General features: G+C 41.0%; 1 protein-coding gene across 3 annotated transcripts in view; it reads left to right on the top strand.

The window, feature by feature from the left end:
• strn3 (striatin, calmodulin binding protein 3) overlaps window positions 1-27,725 on the top strand; it is a 192,420-nt gene that overhangs the window by 62,827 nt on the left and 101,868 nt on the right. For all 3 annotated transcript variants that reach the window (XM_072267231.1, XM_072267225.1, XM_072267237.1), the window contains exons 4-6: window positions 19,217-19,298; window positions 21,570-21,746; window positions 24,479-24,644. In XM_072267231.1, coding sequence (XP_072123332.1) covers window positions 19,217-19,298; window positions 21,570-21,746; window positions 24,479-24,644 — 425 coding nt within the window. The remainder of the gene's footprint in view (window positions 1-19,216; window positions 19,299-21,569; window positions 21,747-24,478; window positions 24,645-27,725) is intronic.

The raw sequence follows: 27,725 nt of genomic DNA, 5'->3' as shown, positions 1-27,725 counted from the left end.
GGAATATAATGTAGTGAACGGTGTGATCATGCACTTTGGTATAAGGATTAAAGGCGTAGTCTGTTTTTTAAATGGAATGCAAATTCAGAAATCAGAAGGTGAAAGGATTGCCAAAAGGTGAAATTGCAGGTTGAGTCGGTAGTAGAAAGCAAATGCAACTTGAGCACTTATTTCTAAAGGACTGCACTATAAAAGCAAGGATGTAATGCTGGGGCTTTATAAGGCATTGGTCAGACTGCAGTTTGGCCCCCTTACCTAAGAAAGATTGCCACACGAGACTTCTTAACAAGTTAAAATCCTGTGGCGTTACAGGAGAGACACTGGTATGGATAGACAAATGGCTGAGAGGCAGGAGGCAGCGAGTGGGAATAAAAGGGGCCTTTTCTGGTTGCCTGCCAGTGACTAGTGGTGTTCCTCAGGGATTAATATTAGGACTGCTACTTTTCACATTGTTTGTCAATGATTTAGGTAATGGAATGGATGGCTTTGTGGCAAAGTTTGCAGATGATATGAAGATATGTGGAGAGGTTGGTAGTGCTGAGGAAGCAATGTGATTGCAGAAGGACTTAGACAAATTGGAAGAATGGGCAAAAAAGTGGTAGATGGAAGACAGTGGTAGGAAATGTATGATAATGAATTTTGGTAAAAGGATCACTAGTGCAGACTATTATCTAAATGGGGAGAAGGTTCAAACATCAGAGGTGCAGAGGGACTTAATAGTCCTTGTGCAAGATACCCAGAAGGTTAATTTACAGGTTGAGTCTGTGGTAAAGAAGGCAAATGCAATGTTGGCATTAATTTCAAGGGGAATAGAATATAAAAGCAAAGAGATAATGATGAGACTTTATAAGACACTAGTCAGGTCACACTTGGAGTATTGTCAACAGTTTTGGGCCCCATATCTCAGAAAGGATGTATTGTCATTGGAGAGAGTCCAGAGGAGGTTCACAAAGATGATTCCAGGAATGAAGGGGTTAACATATGAAGAGCATTTGGCAGCTTTGGGCCTGTATTACTATCACAGCTCTGCATTAGAACAGCTTTAGAAGAATGTGGAGGCTCTCATTGAAACCTACCGAATGTTGAAAGGACTAGATAAAGTGGATGTGGAGAGGATATTTCCTATGATGGGGATATCCAGAACTAGAGGGAACAGTCTCAAAATTGAGGGGTGACCTTTTAGAACAGAGAAATTTTTTTAGCCAGGGAGTAGTGAATCTGTGGAATGCTCTGCCACAGACTGTCCAGAGGAGTATATTTAAGGTAGAAATTGATAGTTTCCTTATTGGTCAGGGCATCAAACGATATGGCGAGAAGGCAGGTGTATGGAGTTGAGTGGGATCCAGGATCAACCATGATGGAATGGCAGAGCAGACTCGATGGGCTGAATGGCCTACTTCTGCTCCTGTGTCTTATGGTCTAATAATAATATGGTCTAAAGACTATGCTGGCATTGGAGAGGGCCCAAAGAAGGGTTATGAGAATGATCCCGGGAATGAAAGGGTTAACTTATGAAATGCTCTTGATTAGTAAGGCTGACAACGGTTATGAGGACATGGTAGGAAAATTGGGTTGAGGGGAAATATAAAACAGCCATGATCAAATAGCAGAGCAGACTCTGGGTGGTGAATGGCCCAATTCTGGTCCTATGTCTTATGGTTTTATGATGGAATACGGATTCATGAGCAGTGGGAAGAGAATAGGTGATGGTCATGAGGGTTTACTTACCCATGTTTGACCTGATGCTGTAAAAAATTTGTGGGGTTTGGAGTTGTTGAAGACTCCCTGGTCTACTGCTTTCAGTATTTCTTGGCATTGCCATCTCTAATATAGTATATTACACAAGAGAACTCGGGGGTGGGGGTTGGAGGAGGAAGATCTTGAGACTTAAGAAATCTCAGAGGGAGTTTTTGAGGATTCTTAAGGAGGAGAGAGATACATTGCTTGCAGAATATGATTCTGTAAGTTCAAGTATGTTGCTGTTGCTTAGAAGTGAGGTAAGTCTCCCAGTTTAGACTCCAGTCCACACCATTTCATTGGGGGGGCTTTACGAGTTCAACTGGGCTGGTAGAGATTTTGGCATGTCCAGATTTACTGCTTCTATTAACATTGGATGGTATGTTCATTTCTATCTCTTTCTGTTGTAAAGAAACAGTGAAATACAACTGTTCAGGTGTCATGGGATTTTACCAAAATCTGGATAGTTTTATAGTTACCATTACTGACACCCCTTCGTGGCCTGGATTTGATCTTGTTTCTATATTACTATCACAGCTCTGCATTATTGATCAGGTAATTACACCACTGCTAAATCTTTGTTCAGTAGCAGTGTCGGACTATTTCAGTGTTATAGTATCTTGCCAAATATACCAGCGTTAGCTGAAGAAGAAATGTGTTATACCTTTGGGCAAAATTTAATAGAAATCTGAAAAAACAAAGCTCCTGACATACAGTACTGCAGTGATTAAAGCTGCTGCCTTACCTTTACAACAGACCAGGATCAATCCTGACATAGGATGCTGCCTTATGGAGGCTAATTGGTTACTATAAATGACCCCCCCCCCCACCCACACACATCCCCCATGTGAATCAAATAAGGAATAATTTGACATGTGGGTAACAGGGTTACAAGGAAATAAACAGGGGAATAATATTGAAAGGGTTACTCCTTTGAGAGCTAGCCTGGATTCATTGTCCCAAATATGTGCCTACTGTGTGTTAGTATGTGTGAAAATGATCCATTCATTTATTGATAGGTTGGAGACAAGTTCCATGTGACATCAGGCAAAAGAAATTGTTAAAAAACACAATGATATTTCTGAAATTTAATAAATTTATGACAGGACTGCGACTTTAAGTCATTCATTAAAATGACAGTAAGATGAAAGCTGTTCATTTCATCATGTCAGATATGCTTGCATCTGCATTTAGCCAATTACTGTGGCTATCCAGCTGTTGCCCCAGGAATGAGCATTTTCCCTAACCTTTTAAGTACTTACTGATTTCTCTCTTGAAATTCCCACCCAAGATCTTTTAGGTTGATTATTTTGGGTCACAACTTGCTTTTTAAAAAAAGGGAGAAATATTGTATGTCAGTCCTGGATCCTTACTGGCAATGACACATCAATCTCTGGTCAGCTTAATGCCTTTTGTGCATACTTTTGAGAGTGAGAATAATGACACACCTCTGTGAGCCCCCAGCTCCAGACAACTCACTCCTCAGTCAAGGAGGTTGACATCAGAACCTCCTTCATGAGACTGAATTTTTGCAAGGTGTCAGACCTTGAAGGCTTGCGGAGTTGAAAACTGACACTGACTAATTGGCTGGAGTATTCCGAAACATCTTTAAACTCCTCTGTGGTCTGAGGTTCCCATCTGCTTCAAGAATTGTATTGACTATATTGGTGTGCAAGAAGAGCAGGATGACCTGCCTCAATAACTACCATCTGGTAGCACTTGCACCACAGAAATGAAGTGTTTATGGCTCGAATCCTGCTTCAATTTACTTACTGCCACAATTATCTGCAACAGATGCTATCTTGCTGGCTCAGCGCTCTCCTCTGGATCACCTGGACAATTGGAACTGCTGGACACCAGGCTGTTGTTCATTGACTGTAGTCCAACATCATTCCCTGAAAACTTAATCATCAAGCTCCTGGGCCTTTATACCTCCCTGTGCTGGATTCTTGACTCCCTCATTGGGAGACCACAATTAGTACGATTCTGAAACCATATCTCCTTCTCACCGACAAACACAGATGCACCTCAGGGCTGAGTAGTTAGCCTTAGCTCCACTCTATATCTACAGTTGTGCGCTAAGCATAGCTGCAGAGCCATCTACAAATTCACTGATAACAGAATTATTGGTGACAAGGTGATATACAGGAGTGAGATAGGTCACTTGTATGTGTGGTGTTGTAGCAACAACCTAATGCTCACCATCATCAAGACCAAGGAACTGATTTTCAACTTCAGGAAGGAGGTCAGTGAAACACACACCCATCTTTTGGCCTGCAGTGGAAGGTGAGCATCTTCAAGGTGCAAGGTGTCATCATCTTGGAGGACCTATCCTGAGCCCACCTCAGGGGTGCAGTCGTGAAGAAGGTGCACCAGCACGTCTACTTTCCCCAAAGTTAAAAAGATTCAGCATGCCATCAAGATGCTGAAAGACTCCAAGGATGTACAGTGAAAACTATTGCCAGGTTCTGTTCTAACTCCTTCAAGTTTACAGATGACACTTTTCTTGCTGGCTGAGTCTCAAATAACGATGAGTCAATGTCAAAGAAGGAGGTGGAGCACCACGGTATCATAGTGGTAGGTGTGACTATTACAGCTCGGGGCATTGGAGTTTGGAGTTCAATTCTGTAAGCATCTGTCTGCCCTCCCCGTGGAGTGCGTGGGTTTTCTCTGGTTGATCCGGTTTCCTTCTGCAACTCACAGGCGTACTGGTTCAAAGTTAATTGGTCATTGTAAATTGTCCCATGATTAGGCTAGGGTTAAATCGCAGGTTGCTGGAAGTCCCTATTCTGCGCTGAATCTAAGTAAATAATTAGTGGCCTGGTGTCAAGATAACAATGTTTTCCTCAATGTCAGTAAGAGAGTTGGTCATTAACTTAAAGGAAGAAGAGTAATACACATGGTCCTCTTTACATCAATGATGCTGAAGTTAAATTGATTGAAGGCTTCAAGTTCTCGGGAGTGAACATCACCAATAGTCTGTCCTGGTCCAATAAAGCACATTAGTGCCTCTACTTCCTCAAGAGGCTAAAGAAATTTGGCATGTTTTCTTCAGACCTCACAAATTGTTACCAATGAACTATACACTGCATCGTATATGGCTGCATCATCGCTTGTAAAGCATTTACAAGTAACTGCAGAGTTGTAGGCACAGCTCAGCACGTCACAAAAACTAGTCTCCCCTCCATGGGGTTCTCTACACTTCTTGCTCCTTGCTAATGTTGTTATCATAATAAATTACCCCAACTACCCCAGCTATTCTCTCTTTTCCTCCCTCCCATCAGGCAGAAGATACAGAAGTCTGAAAGCACGTGCCACCAGGCTCAGGGACAGCTTCTATCTTGTTAAAAAGGCAATGGAACAGTCCTCTAGTATGATGAAATGAACTGTTGTTCTCACAGTCTATTTCTAATGGTATGCATCTTATTGTCTGTCTGCATTATACTTTCTCTTCTGTAATACTTAATTCTGCATTCAGTATTGTTTTCTTGTGCTACTCAGTGCATTGTTTAATGATATTATATGGATGGCATGCAAAACAAAGCTTTTCACTGTACCTTAGTACATGTGACAGTAATAACCCATTTTACCAGTTTTGACTGGTGACGTTGTAGTAGTCTTAGTATGGAAACTCCAATGCACTGGACTGCTAGATACCACAGAGAGGTGGACTCAGCCAGTTCCATCAAGGGTATAGTTCCCCCCCCCCCCCCCCCCCACAGTACCAAGGGCATTTATATGATGTAATGTCTCAGGAAGGCAGCATCCATCATCAAGGAACCAAAAATCTGGGCTATTTCCTCTTCTCATTGCTGCCTTCAGGCAGGAGATACAGGAGCTTGGAGGTTCAACAGCAACATCTTACCCACTGAAATCAGATTCTTGAATCCACCTGAAAAAAAGCTCGACATTAGCTTGGACTTTTTCTTTAAATCCATCTCAATCTTGCAGTAATGTTGTTATTTTGCAGCTGTAAGTTATGTATAACATATGTTAACTAATGTTTGTCATCTTGTGATGTACTGTGCTGCTACTGCAAAAGCTAATTTTCAATGTACTTTGTATGCCAGTGACGACAATAAGCTTTGTTATTACCATTTTGTATTAAGTCAGCAGCATAGAAAACTGTCTCGTACATTACAATTTTCAATAATTCAAAATATTTTATAAAGTCTGCTTAAAGTTTGGTGTCAGAATAGAAACAGTATTTCATTTTAGATTTAACTACTTATAAACCACTTTTTTCCAAGATTTGGGGAATCAAGACCTGAAAAACATAGGTTCAGGGTGAGAGGGAAGAAACTTAATAGGAACCTGTGGGGTGACATTTTCACCGAAGAGGGTGGTGAGTATGTGGAATGAGGTGCCAGATGAAATGTTTGAGAGAGGATCTTAATAGCATTCAAAAGGCACTTGGACATATCTGGAATAGAAAGGTTCAATGAATCAGATTTAATATCAGAGAATGTATACATTATACAGTCTGAAATCGTTACTCTTCACAGACATCCATGAAACGGAGAGAAAAAACCCTAAAGAATGAATGACAGAAAAACATTGAAACCCCAGAGCCCCCCCATGCACAAGCAGCAGCAAAAGCATCAACCCTCCCCTCCCCCTCCCCTGCCTCCACTTCAGCAAAGTATCAGCCCCCACCACTCTCCAGGCAATAGCAAATTCCAGAGAACATGATCTAGAAGCCATCAAAAACTACTGTCCTTTTTAACACTTCAACATCTCAGCAGATTCTCTCATTAATGCAGGAGAGAGTGATATTGCTCCTGTCACAGCAAGCGGTAAGGCCGTGGACTTGCTGCTTCGATGGTGCAATCTGTAGCGTCTCTTATTTGAGTGCCCCCGACTTTAAGCCAGCAGACTCTCACTCACCATCGAGAGAGAGAGAGAGATCGCTTGAATGCAGTACCCTCTGACAGCTGCACCCCATCTTGATGTTTCGATTTCCTGCTATGCTTCAGTTGGTATCATTGGCAAGGAATTGTGTCCTCCTCAGCACTGTACCCCAAAGGCAGACGTCTTCCGAGCTGCTTCTGGAGATCCCAAAACCCAGGCCACTCGGTGAGTTCCAAAGAGCAAGAACCCACGGCCTGGTGGGTTTAAAGGGATGTGGGCCACACATGGGCAAATGGAACTAGCTCAGTTGTGAATCTTGGTTACTGTGGACCATTTGGGCCAAAAGGTCTGATTCTGTGCTGTATACGACTCCAAAAGGTTTATCTTAATAGTAATGAGACATGCTTCATGATCCTAGAGACTTGGTTCTCCATTTATCTGAGATTTAGTATCTATTTAATCGTGGGTACTAATACAAATTCAGTAGTTTTGAATAGTATTTAAAAAAGCATAGTGGCAGCTTATTCCCACATTAATTTCAGTTTTTCAGCATTTATATTTTGTTTATCTTTCAGTTGTGTAAAATAAATTAAATTCAGTACAAAATAGTGTAAATCAAAATATACATCTTTTATTTGATCGATAGCACCAGTAATCACTTCAAGATAATTTGGGTCATTAGTATCTTGCCAGTCACCTGCTGCCCTATCATTGCACACCACCAAAGTCAAAGCCAAAGTCGAGTTTATTGTTATATACACAAGTACATGTGCAATGAAAAACTTAGTTTGCAGCGCATCACAGGTATATCGTATAAGCATTCACAAGAAAAATATAAATTAAACACACATTAGACATTTTTTACAAGAAAACACTATTAGAACAAAAAAAGTTGATTTTAGTGTAAAGTGGTTAAAATGTTGCTAAATCATAGGCTGCCTTTGTTCAAAACTAAATGTTTGAAGGGAAAGAACTGTTCTTGAACCTAATGGTGTAGGACTTCAGGATTCTGCACCTGCTGCCTCGATGGTAGCTATGAAAAGATGGCACAGGCTGAATGGTGGAGATCTTGGATGATCAACAGTACATGCTTGAGACAGTATCTCCTGTAGATATTACCTGTGGAGGGGAGGGATGTGCACATGGTTTATTGGTTAGAGTCTACTATCTGCGGCTCCTTATGTAACTGCACATTTGAACTGTAGTAGCAGACCATGACACAACCAGTTATGAATACTTTTGATTGTACAAAAGTTTGTAGTGTGTTTGATGATAAGGTGGACCCTCCACAACCTCTTAATAAAGTAAGGATGCTGACATGCTTTTCTTATGATTGCAATCAAGGCATTTATATGTGGACCCAGGTCTGTTTATCTTTTTTAATGACAGGAGTTTAATGCTGTTGACTCTTTCCAATGCCATTTCCCCTAAGTCGACTGGCACCTCTTCACCTGCTTTTCCCTTCCTAAAGTCGACAATCAGCTCTTTAGTTTAACTGGTGTTTAGTGAAAGGTTGTCAACCAGGTGAACTATCTTGCTCTGATAAGTTGACTCATCATCACCCGTGTTTGTCAAAGAACAGTCTTACTGGCAAATTTAATGGTGTCATTGGTGCTGTGCTTAACCACATAAATCATTGGTATATGGAGAGCAGAGCTGTGATCTAAGCTTGCACTTGAGCTGCACCTGTGTGGATGATCAGTGAAGAGATGTTGTTACCAATTCTCACTGATTGAAGTCTTCCAGCAAGGAAGACATGTAACCACTTGTTGACGGGGGGAAAAAGAGGTAGGTTTTGAAGCTGTATGATGCATTTGGATGGGATAATTGTGTTGAAAGCTGAGCTGTAGTCAATGGTTAAAAGTCTGATGGATGAGTTCCTGTTGTTCAGTTGGTCCAGAGCAGAGCAAAGAGCCAGAGAAATTGCAGTTGCTGTTGACCTGTTATGACAATAGACAAGTTGGAGGAAGTCCAGGTTATTTTTTAGGTGGGAGTTAATTTGTGCTGTAACCAACCTTTCAAAGCACATCATTACAGTTGATATAAGTGTCACCAGATCGCAGTCATTGACGCAGGTCGTTACGCCATTCTTGGGACTGGTAAAATAAAATGCCCTTTTGAAGCAGATGGGAACCTCAGACCACAGAAGTGAGGTTGAATATAGCCAGAAATACTCCAGAGTTTTAATACTCAGCCAGGTACACCATCTGGACCAGACACCTTTCAAGGATTCACCCTCTTGAAGGATGCCTGTATGTCAACCCCGGGGGTTAAAATTACAGGTCACCAAGATATGTGGGGACTCGTGTGGGTGTGTCGTAGTTTTCCCTATCAAATGGATGCGTTTAAAAGGAATTTCATTGCCATTCAAATACTTTGGGCTTCAGCTTTGTGGAAGGTTTTGTGTAAATTTATAAGAGCAAGGCACATAGAGTCATAGTTCAGTATTAGACATGAAATCCAGAGCCCTGGGTTAATGGGCTGCAAATAAGTTTTATCAATGATGGTAATCAGATCGCTGTGAAAATCCAACTGATTTATTAATTTACTTTGAGAGTGAAATTTGCAATCCTTACTCAGCCTGACCCTTTATATACATGTCTTTGCACCCATAGCACTGTATCTGAGCAAGACCAAATAGAATTGAGCAGTAAATGACACTGGCAGTCCCAAATCTCAAAAACAAATCTTTATTAAAATAGAGTTTTATCAATGTTACAGTGTTTTTATTTACAGTGAGGGCTTGAATTTTTCATTTTAAACATATTAAAAAATTAATCCTTTAACTGTCCCCTCACTTAGCCCCAGCCTGAATGGTGTATTTCTTATTCAATTTTTACATAGAGATTAGTCTTGAATTCAGTTTGTAGTTTACATATGTTAATTATGGTGTGATGTTGACCAAAAACAAGGAGTAAAATACTGGTAGAAAAGATTACATTAAATTAAATGAACTTTTGACAAAGCTGTTCACTCTGAAGGATTTCATTGAAAGTTTTTGTGAAATTTGAACTTTGTATATTTGAAAAAAAATGAATAGTGATACCCAAAGCCTCTGTTTAAAAACAAACAGCATTAAAATCTGCCTTAATAATCCATATCTTACCCATGGATGTGGTGTCTAGCACATGTACTCTAAGATCAGGGTAAGTTACTTCTGAACCACAGAACAGAGTTGCAATTTACCTTGTAGGATGTGGAATGTATGTACACGACTGTCTTGTAATTTTAATTTAGTTATGATTTATTGTTGTTACATACATCAAGGTTGTTTTGCATATCATTCATACAAATAATTTTTTATCACATCAATACCTTGATGTAGTACAAGGGAACAGCAGTAACAATGCAGAATTAAGTGTTACAGTCACAGAAAGTGCTGTCCAGGCAGACAGTAAGGTGCAAGGCCATAACAAGTTAGATACTGAGGTCAGGACACCATCTTATAGTATGAAGGGACCATTCAGTAATCTTATCACAGTAGGATAGAAGCTGTCCTTGAGCCTGGTAGTATGTGCTATCAGGTTTTTGTTTCCTCTGTCTGATGAGCTATATTATCCTGAATTCATTTTGCATGAATATATATTAAAATACAACTCCAAATCAGAAGATAAATGTTACCTTGATGGATTTTGTTGAAGAAAGACTAAAGATGACCCATGTGGAAAATGGAACTGAATATAGTATAAAGGTGGTTTAACCGTGGTTCAGACTCAGTTTACGACAACAACTTTATTTTTAATCTCTGTGCCCATTAGAGAAAATCCATAGAGCATGGTTTGATGTTCTTTATGGTTTGCTAACTGTGGCACAGCTTCAAGTGAATGGTGTATTTATACTGCATGATCTCTTTGTTCTTCCCAACTTGAACTCGTACCTGCCATTTGAAAAATGACAAACGAAAATCAAGATAACACACACAAAGTGCTGGAGAAACTCAGCAGGTCAGATAGCATCTATGGAAAAGAGTAAACAGTTGACGTTTTGGTCTGAGACCCTTCATTGGGACTGGAAAAAAAAGATGAGAATACAGCGCAAGAAGGTGGGGGAGGGGAGGAAGAAGTACAGGGTTGTAGGCGATAGGTGAAACTGGAAGGGGGAAGTGGTGAAGTAAAGAGCTGGGAAGAAGATTGGTGAAAGAGATGAAGGGCTGGAGGAGGGAGAAACTGATAGAGGACAGGCCATGGAAGAAGAAAGGGGGAGGAGTAAGAGGGAGGTGATGGATAGATCGGGACAGAGTGAGAGAGGGGAATGGGAATGGAGAAGGATAGGGTCTAGGGCAATTACTGGAAGTTGGAGGCTACCCAGCTGGAATATAAGCTATTGCTCCTCCAACATGAGTGTGGCCTCCACACAGCAGTAGAAGAGGCAATAGACTGACATGTCGGAATGGGAAGTAGAATTGAAAGATCCTGGGAGATCCTGTTTTTTCTGGCGGACAGAGTGTAGATGGTTGGCGAAGCAGTCACCCAGTCTATGTCAGAACTCACCGATACACAGGAGGCCACGCTGGGAGTACCAGATACAATGAAGGACCCCAGCAGACTCACATGTGAAGTGTTGCCTCACCTGGAAGGACTGTTAGGGGCCCTGAATGGTAGTGAGGAAGGAAGTGCAGGGGCAGGGGTGGCATGTGTTTTTCTTGCAAGGATAAGTACCGGGAGGGAGGAATGGACAAGGGTGTTGCATAGGGAGTGATCCCTGTGGAATGTGTGGGGTGGGGTGGGGGGTAGAGATGCGCTTGGTGGTGGGATCCCATTGGAGATGGCGGAAGTTACAGAGAATTATGTGCTAGAAAATGAAAAATAATTTCCTTTTCTTTCCAATCAGATATATTATTTCACTTTTAGCATACCAAACCTGACAATTATTTCGCCAACGCACACAAAATGATGGAGGAACTCAGCAAGTCAGGCAGCATCTATGGAGGAGAATAAAGAATGGATGCTGCAACCTGAGGTTCTTCATCATGACTTGTTACCAGTTATTTGCTCATTCTGTATTAATGACCTTGTGCAATTGCTTGCATTTCTCATCTGTCCTTTCATCTCAAAAAAATTGCAGCATTATTGCAACAAAAATTTGTCAAAATTCATTCCTTGTTCTTTTGTAATCTAGCAGTAGTGCTATCTGCAAATAGAGGAGGCACTGCACATGTATTAACATTTTCAGCTGTCTTTTATGCCAATCTACAGTGCGAGGGAAGTATTTTTGTAGTGCTTCTACTAGATTAGTCAGAGTTAATGTGCTTACTTTGTGTCCATTGTTGGGGATTGTCTTACCCTTGTGTACATCAGTACTGTTTTCCCAACCATTCTCTGATAATGAGTGAGCCTCATGTTCTAAATCACAAAAAAACACCTTTGCTAATGATGTTTCTTCTGAATTTCATTTTGGATATTTATTAATGATCATACTCTAACTCCAGTTATGCTTTTCTCCTGATTGTAAACATGCTGCCTATTTTCTATCCCTCTTAAATATAGGTATTAGATTAGCTATTTGCCAATCCTCTGATACTGCACTTTTCTAATAATTTACAGTATCAGTGTAATAACATTTCTGCTAATTCTTCCCTAGATTCTTGTAATTGTGCAGATGCAACCTAATTGGGCAAGAGGTTTCATCCCTTTTGAATTTAATTAGTTTATTTAATTAATCTTTTTCTGAAAAAAATGTGCTGTGAAAAATTTGCACTTCATATTTAGGGAAGGATGTGCTGGCCGTGGAGAGGGTTCATAGGAAGTTCACAAGAATGATGCCAAGAATGAAAGGCTTAACATGAGAGAAGTTTGATGTCTCTGGATCTGTGCTTGATAGAGTTCAGAAGGATAAGGAGGGATCACATTGAAACTTACCACATTGATACTGAATGGCCTGGATCGAGTGCGTATGGAGAAAATGTTTCCATTCATAGGAGGACCTAGCATCTGAGGGCACATCGTCAGAATAAAGGGACAACCCTTTAAAACTGAGATTCAGGGGGATTTCTAGAGGGTGCTTTATCTATGGAATTCATTCCAACGGAGTGCTGTGGAGACCAAGTTATTGGATTTATTTGAGGCAGTGATTTATAGACAGAGATGATTGTTAAGGAGGTTATGGGGAGAAGACAGGATAATAGGATTATTAAAAATCAGCCATAATTGAATGCATATCTCAAGTATTAAAGCAGATGCAGTGACTAGCATCTGCTTCTATTTACTTTATATTTTATTGTCGCCAAACAATTGGTACTAGAATGTACAGTCATCACAGTGATATTTGATTCTGTGCTTTACACTCCCTGGATTACAAATATTAAATATTAACGGTATTAAAAATAGTTAAAATTAGTAAATATTAAAAATTTAAATTATAAATCGTAAATAGAAAATAGAAAAATGGGAAGTAAGGTAGTGCAAAAAAACAGAGAGGCAGGTCTGGATATTTGGAGGGTACGGCCCAGATCCGGGTCAGGATCCATTCAGCAATCTTATCACAGTTGGAAAGAAGCTGTTCCCAAATCTGGCCGTACGAGTCTTCAAGCTCCTGAATGAAGCAGCAGACTCAATGGGCTAAATGGCCTGATTCTGCTCCTATATTCAATGTAACTTTAAAAAAAAGGTAGTTTGAGAGACTCCTTTCAAAAGGAACGGTAGAATTTATAACTTACATGGATATTTTCATTTGTTATAGTAAGTTAATGCAATAAAGTTGTGAGTTTGAATTAATTAGGATTACTGTGGTCATTCACCTAACTGAAGTAAGTAGACCAAAGTAAGGGTCAACAACTTAACTCAATGTTGTATTACTCTGTAACTGTAAATCATTACTCACCCAGCATCACATTCACTGGTTATGTCTTCTGAAGAAAAAAAAAACATATTTTTGCCATTTCCTATCAGTACGTGTAGTGATTGTTCTGTTTATGCTGAATGGTCTGATACGTATCAGTTACTTTAACAATATTTCTAATTGCTGAAATCTTTTCACTAGAAACAGTGTTATCACCACCTGCATACAGCCTTCCACTAATTATGTTTACCAGTAAGCTTTTTAACAAGCTGTTTTAAAAAAAAGTGTAGTTCTTTAAAGTGAATGACCCATTTTCAAGTATATTTAATGTAATCTTGTTTCAATTCATTAAGAATCTACCACAGTGTAAACTAGAAAATTGTTTTAATGCGATTCAAATTAAAATTTACAATTTTAGTTGGGGTAATGCAGATAGCTGATTGGCAGTGTGGTTAGTATTTTGTGATAAGTGTATTTTAAGCAGCTTTAAACATGTTTCAGAATGCATTTCAACATACAGTAGTGTGCAATAGTTTTAGGCACATATATACAGCTAGGGTGCCTAAGAGTTTTGCAGAGTACTGTATTTGTCAATGTGGAGTGTGTAAATGTGGCAGGAGCAGAAGATGTTGGGAATAGCAGGTGGAGGGGTGTGTGTGTGGGGGGAGGGGTGGTGTGGGACAGGTAATGGAAGGAGTGCCGGGATGAGGGATGGCGAAGGTGAAGACACACCCCAGCCCTGAGACACAAGGCAAGGTCATTTGATTCCAAACAATTGGTCCATTGATCATTACAGAATGTCCATCTGGTGCTTCCTACTCCCTCCCCTCTCCCTTTTCCTTTCCCAAGCCCTGATTCCCCTCTCCCTGCCCTCTTCCTATTTTTGGTCCACAGAAGAGACCAATTATCAGAATCAAGTTTATCATCACTCACATATGTGATGATTTTTTTCATGGTAGCACTACAGTGTAATATATAAAATTACTGTCTCCCCTTTCTCTCCCCCCTCTCCTCTCCCCCCTCTCCTCTCCCCCCTCTCCCCTCCCCCCCTCTCCTCTCCTCCCTCTCTTCCCCCCCCCCACACACACACACACACTCTCACCCCATACCTTGGTGCTGCACTGTACTCTACATGGTTAATCAAAAACTCCATTCCTCCCATGTTATACACTCATCAAAATACTCTACAACAGGTGCCATGGCATCTGTTATGCACCTGGCCCTGACACAGCTAGAAAACAAGGACACGTGTCAGAATACTTTTTCTGTGCTCCAGTTTGACATTTAACACTACTGTCCCGCAGAGTTTGGTGAATAAACCCTACTCGGTCAAAATACACCTCTGTGCAACTGAGTGTTGGATTTTCTATCTGATAGATCAGAGATAGTCAGGATGCACAACACTCCTCCCTCCCAATCATCCTCAACATAGGTGCCCCCAGGGTTGTGTGCTGAGTCCTCTGCTGTACATGTGCTCAGACACATGACTGCACAGCTAAACACTGAGTAATCACGTAGTCAGATTCACTGATGATACGACAGTGGTGGGGGCTCATCACCCGCAACGAGATGGCCTACAGAGAGGATGTGGAAGATCTGGAGGCCTGATGCCAGGCAAATAACCTTTTCCTCAATGTCAACAATATAAAGCAGATGGTTGTCAACTTCAGGAGAATGTCCACTACTTTCTCCCCTCTTTGCATCGGCAGCGCAACAGTGGAAATTATGTGTGATTTCAAACTCCTGGGAGTGCACACCACCCACAACCTTTCATGGTTTCAGAACATATACTGCACATTCAGGAAAACTTAGCGACACTTTTTTTCTGAGGATGCTAATGAGATGTGGACTATGCACATCTATCCTTGGGTCCTTCTGCAGATGCACGGTAGAGAGCATCATAACATGCTGCATCTTTGCATGGTATGGAGACTGCTCTGTGGTGGACAGGAAGGCTCTACGACAGGTATTCAAAACTGCCCACTGGCACCAGCCTACCTGACAATATACAGAAAGGTGTCGGAAAAAGGCCAGTAGCATCAGGAAGAGGGCTGGGTAGCATCCGTGCCAGGACCATGGTACTTTCCAAATAAAACAGTTATTTTCTCCAAGCAGTAAGGCTGACTAACACCTCCATCCACTACCCACCCCATCACCCCGGCCACCACCATTACTTTTATCATTTTCCGTCAGTCATCATATATACAGACACTCCTATTCCTAGCATTATTTAATAGACATGCAATCAATAAGCTGTCTTATTTATATTTATGGGTGTTTTTTTATTGTCATCTTTATCTGATTTTGTTTTTTATATGCTGCATTGAATCAAGAGTAACAATTATTCCATCCCCCTTTACATTTGCGTACTGGAAATGACTAAACAATCTTGAATCTAATTGCCTGAAGAATATAAAGTATTCAATATGACCTGAAAGCCATTTAAGCTTCCTCTGCAGTTCTGAAAATGTTAATAAATTGAAGGGAAAGGTGACATTTGCATCTTGGGAGATCAAATGTAAAGGGAAAATACATTGTTATCACCACACAGAAAAATATAGAGCCCAAGTCCCTCAGTAGATAGTTGTGATCCAGCTTGTTCTTCCACCAAGCGAACATCAGAGGGCAGCACTGATGGGAGGGGACAACCCCCAACCCAGTATGGGTTCCAGCGCACTCAACAGAGACCCCTTCTCTCTCACACTCCAACTCAGCTCTCCACCCCTGGACGACTGCAACAAGGCCTAGTTCTTGCCACAACTAAGCAATGCAGCTCCCCTGCAGTTTATCTTGCCAGTGAACTAGATTTGCAGTAACCGGTGTCCAGCAGTGCCTTGCAATTACAATAAAAATGTCCAAGATAATCTCTCGCTCCATTTGTTGGATTGCGCACTGTCTTGTGTACAACAGTACACAAGTCCAAGCAACAGTAATGGTACGCAGTCACTCCAACTCAATTGCTGTCTGCAACTCACTGACGGTTCTACAGTACTTGATGTTCTTTGCATCCAACAGTGACTTGCAATGGTAAAAAAGATGTACAAGGTGAACAAATACATCTTTAGTTGGACCTGCAGTGGGTGCTGCGTCTGTGTTCTCCACCATCTTCACATATTGTAGTGTATTTGCACGATGCGAGGAAAATTGCCATTTCAGTTCATTGTTCCTTTTCTGAACTGAATCTGGGTCTGTGTGTAGGAATAAAGTACGTTTATTTGTTTTGGGAGTTTATATTATTTCTATGAGGAATAGAACAGCTTAGATTTAGAAGGGGCTCGCAAATGAAGAGTAACTACTGGCCTGATATGGAAATCTATGGACTTCAGTCTGTAGAGGAAGTCAGAAAGTTCAAGGTAAATGGGAGTTCACACTGGGGTATTGATAGTTTCCTTATTGGTCAGGGCATCAAAGGATATGGCGAGAAGGCAGGTGTATGGGGTTGAATGGGATCCAGGATCAACCATGATGGAATGGCGGAGCAGACTCGATAGGCTGAATGGCCTACTTCTGCTCCTGTGTCTTATGGTCTTATGGTCTAATAATTTCCTGACATCTGTAGTGCAGTCCAGGTCAACAGGTGGGAAACAGACAGCTTCACCATCAGGTCTGGAGTCAGGCAGGGCTGCCCTCTCTCCCCTGTCTTGTTTGTCTGCTACATAGAACCCTTTGCCGAAGCTATCAGGAGAGATGCGGGCATAAGAGGGGTGATGCTGCCAGGCAGTGGAGGGACCCAAGTGTCACCATCTTCTGTTCTGATCCGAGGTCAATTTGCAGGCTGATTAGCATTTGCAAACAGTTTGAGCTAGCGTCGGGGGCCAGGGTCAACCGCATGAAGAACGAAGCCATGCTGTTCGGCAGCTGGCCTGACTGATCCAGTGTCCCCTTCATCATCAGGTCTGATCATGTGAAGGTGTTGGGGATCTGGTTCGGAGGGGCCAAGGCGTGCAATAAGAACTGGCAGGAGCGGACTGCCAACGTGAAACAGAAACTGGGACTGTGGGGAGGGCGCTCCCTATCGATAACGGGCAAGAACCTGGTCATCAGGTGTGAGGTGCCCTCAGGGTTGCTGTACTTGGTGTAGGTGTGGCCCGTCCCTCGCTCCTACAGCTTGGAAATCACCCAGGCTGACTTCAGATATTTGTCTGGGGATCCAAGATGGAGCGGGTCAGATGGGTTGTCATGCACAAGACCCTGGACAATGGGGGCAAGAACGTCCCCAATGTCGCCCTCACCCTGATGGCCAGCTTCGTGTGTGGCTACATCAGTTGTGTGTAGAACCCAGAAATGTGGGCACCAAGTACCACTATGTGCCCAGGTTCTACCTGTCGCCCTGGCTACGAAGGTTGGGTCTGGCCCCACTCCCACGCAGTGCCCCAGTCAGCTGGTCATTGCCGCCATACCTGTCCTTCATAGAAAAATTCTTCCAGGATAATGCCTTTGACCACAGGGCCATCAGGCGGTGGTCGACACGTAATGTCCTGCAGGCACTGCAGGAGAAGGACGTGATGGACACAGTGGGGTGGTTCCCTGAGCAAACCGTCCAGTTCATCTGGCAAAATGCCTCATCGCCAGACCTCACCAATAGGCACCAAGACCTTGCCTGGCTGGCAGTGAGAGGGGCCCTCCCAGTCAGAGCCCTCCTGTACACCCGGGACATCGTCTCCACACCCCACTGTCCACGGGAGGACTGCAGTGAAGAGGAGTCTGTGACCCACCTCTTTGCACACTGTGAGTTCGCAGAGAAGGTGTGGAGGAGGATGGACAGGCTAGTGTCATGTTTGATCCCCAGCAGCTGCGTAACAAAGGACTCTCTGATCTACGGGCTGTTCCCGGGGACGCACATGGAGACCAACATCCGGTGCTGCTGGCAGATTATCAACTCGGTGAAAGACGCTCTTTGGTCTGCCCAAAACTTGATGATCTACCAGCAGATGGAGATATCCGTGGGGGAATGCTGCCGACTGGCACATTCTTGGCTGCAGGAGTGCGTGCTGAGGGAAGTGCTGAAACTTGGTGCAGTCACCGCAAGGGCCCAGTGGGGAAGTACCACAGTTTTGGGTTCTTCTCCTGCGGGAGTGGGAGGGGTCGGGTGACAGGGAGTATACCCCTCAACAGTGGTGTGGAAAGGTGAAACAACAGAGTGCCATATGGGTGGCTAGAAGTGTGGTAATGTATAGACCATAATGGAAACTACTGTAAAGGATTGACAGACATTGAATGGTTTATTTTACGTAATTTTATTTTTGAATTAAGTATATTTTTGCTAAAAAAAGAAATTTCCTTACAGCCTGGGAGAAGGCCGTTTTCTCCCATCAGGTTTCACAAAGTGAAAAATGAGAGTATATCTTGCTCACTATTTTCCCTTGAGCATTTCTTCAACAAACTAAATTGTCATTCTTAAAAATACATCTTCCTTCCTAAAGAAAAAAAAAAGTATGTTGTGTGAAGATTTTATTAATTAAGAGTGATTACTTTGGTACATTTTTTTGGTACATATGTTTAGAGCACAATGTTTGGACTTCCATTTCTCAGATCAGAAAAGCATTGAAATTTCTAACTATTGGGTGATTGGGGGAAAAAAAACATTCCGTATCTAGCATAACAAAATTTACTTTGCACCTTCATTTTAATTTTGTTGGCAACCATATAGAGGTTGAGGCTCTCACCTACATGTAAACCAAAACAATATCACATGAAATACTTAAGAACTTTGAGCCAACAATGCAGATAGACTGGTGTGTGGGGCATGACCTCAGTGTTTGCAATATTGTCAATTGCTCGCTATATTTACCTTTCTTTGGTGGAGTTTTACTTTTGTAATCTTCTGATAAAGTATTTTTTTCTTTTGTAGATGAAACCAAAGACACAGAGGTGCCACCTGGACCTCAGAACAGTCAGTTGACTTGGAAACAAGGCAGACAGTTACTCAGACAGTAAGTAAACTGGTTTGATGATCCCAGCATCTGCAGAGTATTTTAAGTACATAAACACGAGGAATTCTGCAGATGCTGGAAATTCAAGCAACATACATCAAAGTTGCTGGTGAACGCAGCAGGCCAGGCAGCATCTCTAGGAAGAGGTACAGTCGACGTTTCGGGCTGAGACCCTTCGTCAGGACTAACTGAAGGAAGAGCTAGTAAGAGATTTGAAAAGATCTCAAATCTGTTACTAGCTCTTCCTTCAGTCAGTCCTGACGAAGGGTCTCGGCCCGAAACGTCGACTGTACCTCTTCCTAGAGATGCTGCCTGGCCTGCTGCGTTCACCAGCAACTTCGTGTGTTGCGAGTATTTTAAGTAAACTGGTTTGTTCTCTCTTTTCAGCATTTTACAGTTAGATTTTGGGCGGGGGGGGAGGAATATAATGTTTGCTTAATTTTCTAAGAAGTTTTTTTTTACCCTCTTTACTCAATCTTAATTTGTATATGCTTATTTTATATTCATTGATAGTTACAGGTCAGGACTGGATTATGTTTCTGTATTCAGCCATGTTCACTTAGATGAGTATTACAACCAGAGATTTTAATCAATTTAACTGAGAATTTTTCTTTGTGAATCACATGCTTCTTTTTTCACAGTAGAGCCCCCCAAAACAGGGAAAATTTGTTAAACACAAAAAACTAAAAATTCAAAAACTGAAATGTCAGCAGCTTATTTCCTTTTGCTCAGTACTTAGTTGAACCGTCTCTGACAGCTATTATAGTCAGTAATCGTTTTGGATAAATCTCTTATTAGCTTTGCACAATGCAATAGAGCAAGATTCGCCCATTCCTCCTTGCAAAATTACTCAAGCACTGCCAGGTTAGTTGGGAAGTGGCGGTGGAGAGTAGTCTTGAGGTCTTACCAGAGATGTTCGATCAAATTAAGGTCGGGTCTCTGACCGGGCCACTCAAGGACGTCAGTTTTCTTCATTTGAAGCCACTCCATGGATGCTCTGGCAGTGTGCTGTGAATCATTTCCTGCTGAAAGATAAAGTTCTTCCCCAGTTTAAGCTTTCTGACAGAGGCGAGGAAGTTTTTATCCACGATCTCTGTGTTCAGCAACATGCACCTTCCCAGCAATCTTGACCAGATTTCCTGTCCCTGCCACTGAAAAGCACAGTACTGTATTAGATTTATGCCATGTGTACCGCTTGTAGTGTTGAGGCCAAAAAGTTCCACTTTGGTCTCATCTGACCATAAGACATTCAGTACCTTTGAGATGGTCTTGTACCCTTCCCCGGTGTTGTATGTCTCTATTAACATTTCCCTGACTTGTCTTGAATGCTCTTTTGTCTTCATTTTGGTTTGGTCTGTTAAAAAATCTACCATACTGTTAGACCTAACAGTGAGACGGGTTATTTATTCTTAAGAATTTATTGAAAAAAGCTGATCCTCCAATATCCTACATCAACAAATTGGTAACATACAATATGACCTGAGGAAAATTTGCGTAATGAATACGGGATGAATACGGTTTCAGTCTTACAGTTTTGTTTTTTAATTTTTGGTCAATTGTTGACAAGATTTAGAATTTTTCTGTTGATTTGACAGCTGCACAGTGTTGTAGATCTGCTCAAAAAATCCTACTTCAATGTATCTTAAATTTAGAAAATGAGACTGTAAGGTGTGAAAATAGTTGTGGGAGTGGAATGCTTTTTCAAGGCGCTGTAGTAACCATACCACCCCCCCCCCCCCCCCCGGACCATTTTTGTAATATATGGCATCAAAGACTGATAAGGAAGAACAATGACTAGTTCTGTTGTTTGTAGAAATAAATGTTTGTGTGTATGTTGGTCTTTTGAATTTCATAATGCTATGGAAGTTTGCTTATATGTACATGTCCCCTTAAGTTGGGTATTTGTAACCTGGGATAGCGTGTTCCAATGTGTGTTTTGATAAATCTCCTGTTACTAGAAAAATTATAGTTTTGTGAAAGGATGTATTTAATAATTGTAGTTAAGCTAATAAAGTGTTAACTGTTCAAGCTTTGTAAAATGTTCTTAATGTTAGCATGTAAAGCTGTTACCACTGTTAGCATATTTTTGATCAATGTATTCTGCTGTAAACATTCACATGCATTACTTATCAGCAATATTCATTAGTAGCAATTTAAAGGTGCAGTATAAAATGTGAAATAGTTTAATATAAAATCTGGAAGTAAGATAATTGCCAAACAAAACACGAGTTGGAATCAGAAACTTGGACAATTTTATTTCAAATTTCACAGGTATTTACAGGAAGTTGGTTACACAGATACAATTCTGGATGTGCGATCACAAAGAGTGCGATCATTATTAGGCCTTACTGGCTCTGAGCAGAATGGGTCAGTTGAGCCCAAGAATCTGGAACAAATTCTTAATGGGGGAGACTCGCCATCTAAACAAAAAGTGCAAGATGTTAAAAGGTGAGAAATGAAACTGTTAATTATTTCGTCATTCCTAAAATGCTGATGGAACACTTAAGTATCAGTCTCTTTGAGTAGTTTACTGGATGAAGCTTAGGTTGAAAGAGAATAGCTTTGCGTGGAAAAGCAAGAAGAATACAGTGGATAGGTATTCTGTGTTCCAATGTGGCTTTCTTTTCCCAATATTGTTTTTGTTTTGGTACAATGGCTAAAGTTGGCATCATACAAACCTCACTTGGAGACTTAATGAGGTTTTTAAAATATGTAAACAAAAGGGACAAGACATCAACTCTCCATTTTACTTCACTGATGTTGCCTGATCCACTTGAGTTCCTCCAGTGGCTTGTTGATTACTTTTTAAATTCACTTTATTTATATGTTACATAGTATTAGAAACATAGAAAACCTACAGCACAATACAGGCCCTTCCGCTTACATTGCTGTGCTGAACATGTACTTTAGAAATTACCTAGGGTTATCCATAGCCCTCTATTTTTCTAAGCTCCATTGACCTATCCAGGAATCTCTTAAAAGACCCAGTTGTATCCGTCTCCACCACCGTCACTGGCAGCTCATTCCACACACTCATCACTCTCTGCGTTTTTTTAAAAAAAACTTACTCCTGACAATCTCCATTGTACCTACTTCCAAGCACCTTAAAATGCTGAGAAGTGACCTGATAGGGGTGTATAAGATGATGAGAGGCATTGATCGTGTGGATAGTCAGAGGCTTTTTCCCAGGGCTGAAATGGCTAACACGAGAGGGCACATATGTACTCTAATAATAAATTTGCTTTGAACAATGTATCAATGGCTGTATTAGTGCTGCTTCCTGCATCATGCAGAGCTTAAAAATTTATTACTTTGCTCCCAATTTCCACTCCCACTTTCAGTTGGTCCACCTCTGACTCATTACATTCCTTTATTGGAACTCTCTATCTTTATATCAGTTAATCCCAAAAATGCATTACAAGCCAACAGACTCCCACCTCTGACTCATTACATTTCTTTCTTGGATCACTCCATCTTTATATCAGTGAATCCCAAAAATGCATTATAAGCCAACAGACTCCCACAGCTTCATGATTCTACTTTCTTCCATCCTGCCTCCTCGAGGTTCTCCATTTCATTTCTCTGGTCCCTCTCTCTTCCTCTTTTCAAAATAAAGTCTTTTCACACAGGTGCTTGTGAGTTATCTTTCTTAACTGTGACTTTCCAGGCATCTTAACCATATTCCACATATTTCCCGCAGCTTTGTTCTTCCAATTTGTCTTCTTCCTTAACATGAGCTAGAACTCTGCTGGCCTTCACTTTTCATTCTCTGCATTTATCAGGACAATCTTTGCAAATTCCCTCAACTTGAAGAGATTCAACCACCCAACACCTTCTCCTATCTCAGCATTTTAACGGGTCATCTCCCTTTGACGTCACTCTGATCTGTTCTTCCATCCCCACTAACCATTCTTTTTTTCATTGCACTCATCCTGAGCCTTTCCTGCCATCCCAAACCCAAACAGTCCTTCAGGGTGAAGAAGTGATTCAGTTGCACTTTTAATCTGCTACATTCGGTATTTACAAACATGCTGTCTTCTACACTGGAGAATCCACACACAAGTTAGTGGTCAACTTACAAAACACTTGCATTCAGTCCACATGGATGAGTTAATATATATTTCACTATCAAAGACTCTTCCATTGTTGTGACAGTAGATACTTGACAAGATGAGGTAGGTGGGTGTGTTTGTGAGAAGTTTAGCTGCAACTGGTGTTTGCATTGGGTTTTTTGTGGTCCTGACATATGAACACAAGGTTTTCACTGCCAGTCCAAAATTGTTTGAGCTACAGATTCTCAGGAGTCATTTTGAGATATTGTACTTTTTTATAGAAGCTTTGAGAACATTTTTGCATCATTTCAATTAACTGTATATTCTGAATTGCCCCCAGATATCTTCTTCCAACCCTTTTCCTGTAGAATACTTCTGTTAACTTTAAGCTTGCTTCAAGTCTTTTGTCATTCTTTCTCATTGATTTGCTTGTATCCTGGAATCTTGTAAAGTATTTAGGGGCAGATAGAAAATTGAGAATTACAAAGTAGTGAAGGATTGCAGAAAAGTGAGATGCTCAGAGAAAAACAATGTATTGATTCTAAAACCTGTATTGGTTTAAATCCCTGGATGACTTTGTCTCTTCCTGACATGTCCTCTGTTCTACAGGTTTTTGAAATCCTGCTCCTCTGTTTCAAACTATATAATTGCAGTTTGCTAATGTGATTACACAAGCATTCATATTTGGATTAGATTTTATAAAACATTTTGAATATTAATCAAAGTGGAATTAAAGTAGTTGGATTGAACATCTCTGAATCAAAGAGCTTAATGCCAGATTTGGCTCATGTTCAAATTCAGATTGCATTTATTTCACCTATTTCACCAAAGAGCACACCGTTATGGAGAAGGTTGGTGCTGCAATTTATAGATTTGTTTTTTGGAAGGGCAAATTTAGAACAGGGAAAGGGTAACAGCAGAAAAAGTAGTTACTTTTGATTTCTGTTGCATCATGTATTTCAGGCTTATAGAAGAAACTTTAAACTTATGTTGATAATGAGAGGAAAGGATAAATATTAAGAAATTGTGAAATGTGTTGTAAGCAGTTAACTTGCTTTATGAAGTTAATTTCTTAATACCAGCACTGTCTTTGGATATTGCTAATTTTTTTCTATACTCTATATATAGGAATGCTGGAGATAAGCCAAGAGGTGGCTTAGCTGAGGCTGTTCTTGAGACATTTAATTTCTTAGAAAACACAGATGATGACAGTGATGATGATGAAGAAGATGGTGAAATGGCAGAAGATATCACAGACAGCAAAGAAAAGCACAGAATAAACAAGAAGCATAAAGTAATTATTCAAACCTTATTGTGCTACTGTCTTTGAGGGACTTGCACAACTTTGTATAGAATGTATGTACATTGTAAGAACATCGAACAGTACAGCATTGTACAGGATCTTCAGCCCATGATGTTGTATCAACCTTTTAATTTACTCCAGGATCAATCTAACTTTTCTACATTTTTCTTTCCTAACTGTGCGCATCTACGAGTGCCTTATCTGCCTCTACCATACATGGCAGTGTGTTCCAGCCACCTCCCACTCTGTATTTAAAAAAAACCTTACCTCTGGAATCCCCCTTTGCTTTTCTCCAAACACCTTAAAGTTATGTCCCCTCATATTAACCATTTCTGCCTGGGGGAAATGTCTCTGAGTGCCCACTCTTTCCCTGTCTCTTATCGTCTTGTACATCTCTATCAATTCACCTCTCATCCTCCTTCAATCCAAAGAGAAAAGCTCTGGTTCACTCAACTACCCTCATAAGACATGCACTCTAATCCAGGCAGCATCCTGGTAAATTTCTTCTGCTCCCGCTCGAAAGTTTCCACATTCTTTCTATAATAAGGCAACCAGAACTGAACACAATACTCCAAGTACGATCTAACCAGAGTTTTATGGAGCTGCAACGTTACCTCATGGTTTTTGAAGTCAATCCCTTGACAATTGAAGGCTAACACACCATACACCTTCTTAACAACTCTCAACTTGCACTGCAACTTTAAGGGACCTATGGATGTGAACCCCAAATCACACTGTTCCTCCACACTGCTAAAAATCCTGCCATTAAACCCTGTATTCTGCCTTCAGGTTCAACCTTCAAAGGAAATTACTTCACACTTTTCTGGATTGAACTCCATTGCCATTTCTCAGTTCAGCTCTGCATCCTAACAGTGTTTCTTTGTACACTATCCACAACAACTTTATACACTATCCAGAAACACCATTAATTTTGTCTTCTGAATATGTACTAACCCAGCCTCCGCTTCCTCATCCAAGTTGCGTATAAAATCACAAAGCGTCGGGGTCCCAGAACATATTCCTGCAGAAACCACTGGTCACTGACCTCTAGGCAGAATGTGCTCCATCTGCTACCACCAATTCTGAATCCAAACAGGCAATTTTCCCTGGATGCAATGCTTCTGACTTTCTGAAGGAGTCTTATTAAAATCCATATACCCAACATTCACTGCTCTGCCTTCATTGATGTGCTTTGACACATCCTCAAAGAATTCAATCAAGCTCGCAAGGCACAACCTGTCCCCCTCACTTTGACTCTCCCAAATCATGCTTCTCCAAATATTTGTAAATCCATACACTCAGAATACTTTCAAATAGTTTGCCCAATTAAGTAAGCCTCACTGATCTGTAATTCCCAGGGTTATCCCTATTACTTTTCTTGAACAGAGGATTAACATTTGCCACCCTTCAATCCTCTGGCATTACAGCATTGTCCAATGAGGACATAAAAAACATTGCCAAAGGCACAACAGTCTCTTTCCTCACTTCCCGTAGTAACCTGGGGTATATCCTGCCTGATCCCGGAGTTTTGTATATCATAATATTTTTCAAAAGTTCCAGCACATCCTCTGTCTTAACGTCAGCATGTTCTAGCATATCAGTGTGTTTTATGCTGTCCTCACGGACATCAACATCCCTCTCAATGGCGAATACTGAAGCAAACTATTTATTACAGGCCTCCCATACCTTCTCTGACTCAAGGCACATGATCGATCCTATGATCCCCCTAATCATCCTCTTGTTCTTCACATGTGGAACACCTTAGAATGTTCCTTAATTCTTCTAGCCAAGGTTTAATTATGTCCCCTTCTAGCTCTCCTTAGTCTATTTGTAATCTCCATTCTGGCTTTCAAAAGTCTTGTCTGATCCTTGCTTTCTAAACCTTAAGTATGCTTCTCTCTTCTTCTTGACTGGATGTTCCATATCTCATGGTTCCTTCACTCTACCATCCTTTCCCTGCCTCAGTAGTACAAAATGTATCCAGAAACTCATTCAAATGCTCACTAAACAACTTCCACATTTCCATTGTGCATTTCCCTGAGTATATCCGTTCCCAGTTTATCCTCCCAGGTTGCTGCCTAATAGCATCATAATTCACCCTCACCCAACTAAATACTTTTCCATACCGCCGCCTCCTGTCCAATCCAAGGCTATGCTAAAGGCCAGGAAGTTGTGGGCACTGTTTCCGAAATGCTCACCCACTGAGAGATCTGTCACCTGTCCAGTCATTACCTAATATTAGATCCAGTATGCCCTCTCGTCTTGTCAGCCTGTCTATATACTGTGTCAAGTATCCTTCCTGTACACACCTAACAAATCGACCCGATTTCAACCTTTTGCACTAAGGAAAGTCAATAATTGAAAAGCTGAAGTCATCTTTGACAAACAACCCTTTTGTTTTTGCACCTTACCAAAATCTGCCTCCCAACTGCACCTCAGTGTCTCTTTTTCTATTGAGGGGTGTTTAGAATACTCCCAAAAGAGTGATTGTTCCCTTCCTGTGTGTGACTTCCAACCACACTGATACAGTCGACAATTCCTCCAGAACATCTTTTCTGTCACAGTGATTTCCCTTATTAGCAATGCCACCCTCCCCTCCTCTTTCATCTCCTGTTCTGTCTTTTGAAACATCTAAACGCCAGAACATCCTGCAGCCAGTCCTGCTCTTGAGGCAGTCAAGTCTCTTGTCATGGCCACAACTTTGTAGTTCCATGTTCTGACCAGTATTCTAAATTCATCGACTTTGTTCCTGATACTGCTCATGGCACATCAGAACAGTAAAGATTATTTTGTTGTTTGGAATTGTATTTTACTTAATATTTAACATTTTGCGTTGAAATACTATATGATTACACTGCAATGTTTTTTTTCGAAGTGTCAAAACAAGTAGTTAATAGGGAGATAATATAACAAGAGTAACTAGTTACAGTGTTTGGTCACTTTGTTGTTTTGAAGTTTTGGTCCTCGAATAGTTCTTAGATTCTCCATCCTTACATGAAATTTTCTGTGATATGTTTCTTTGAGGTCTTCCAAGGTGTTTTGAAAATTAACTTTCTAATTAGTAAAAATATC

This window comes from Mobula birostris, chromosome 1 (assembly GCF_030028105.1).
Source record: "Mobula birostris isolate sMobBir1 chromosome 1, sMobBir1.hap1, whole genome shotgun sequence".
Taxonomy (NCBI): Eukaryota; Metazoa; Chordata; class Chondrichthyes; order Myliobatiformes; family Myliobatidae; genus Mobula; species Mobula birostris.
The sequence above is the reverse complement of the archived record's forward strand: the minus strand, read 5'-3'. Positions and strand labels throughout refer to the sequence as shown.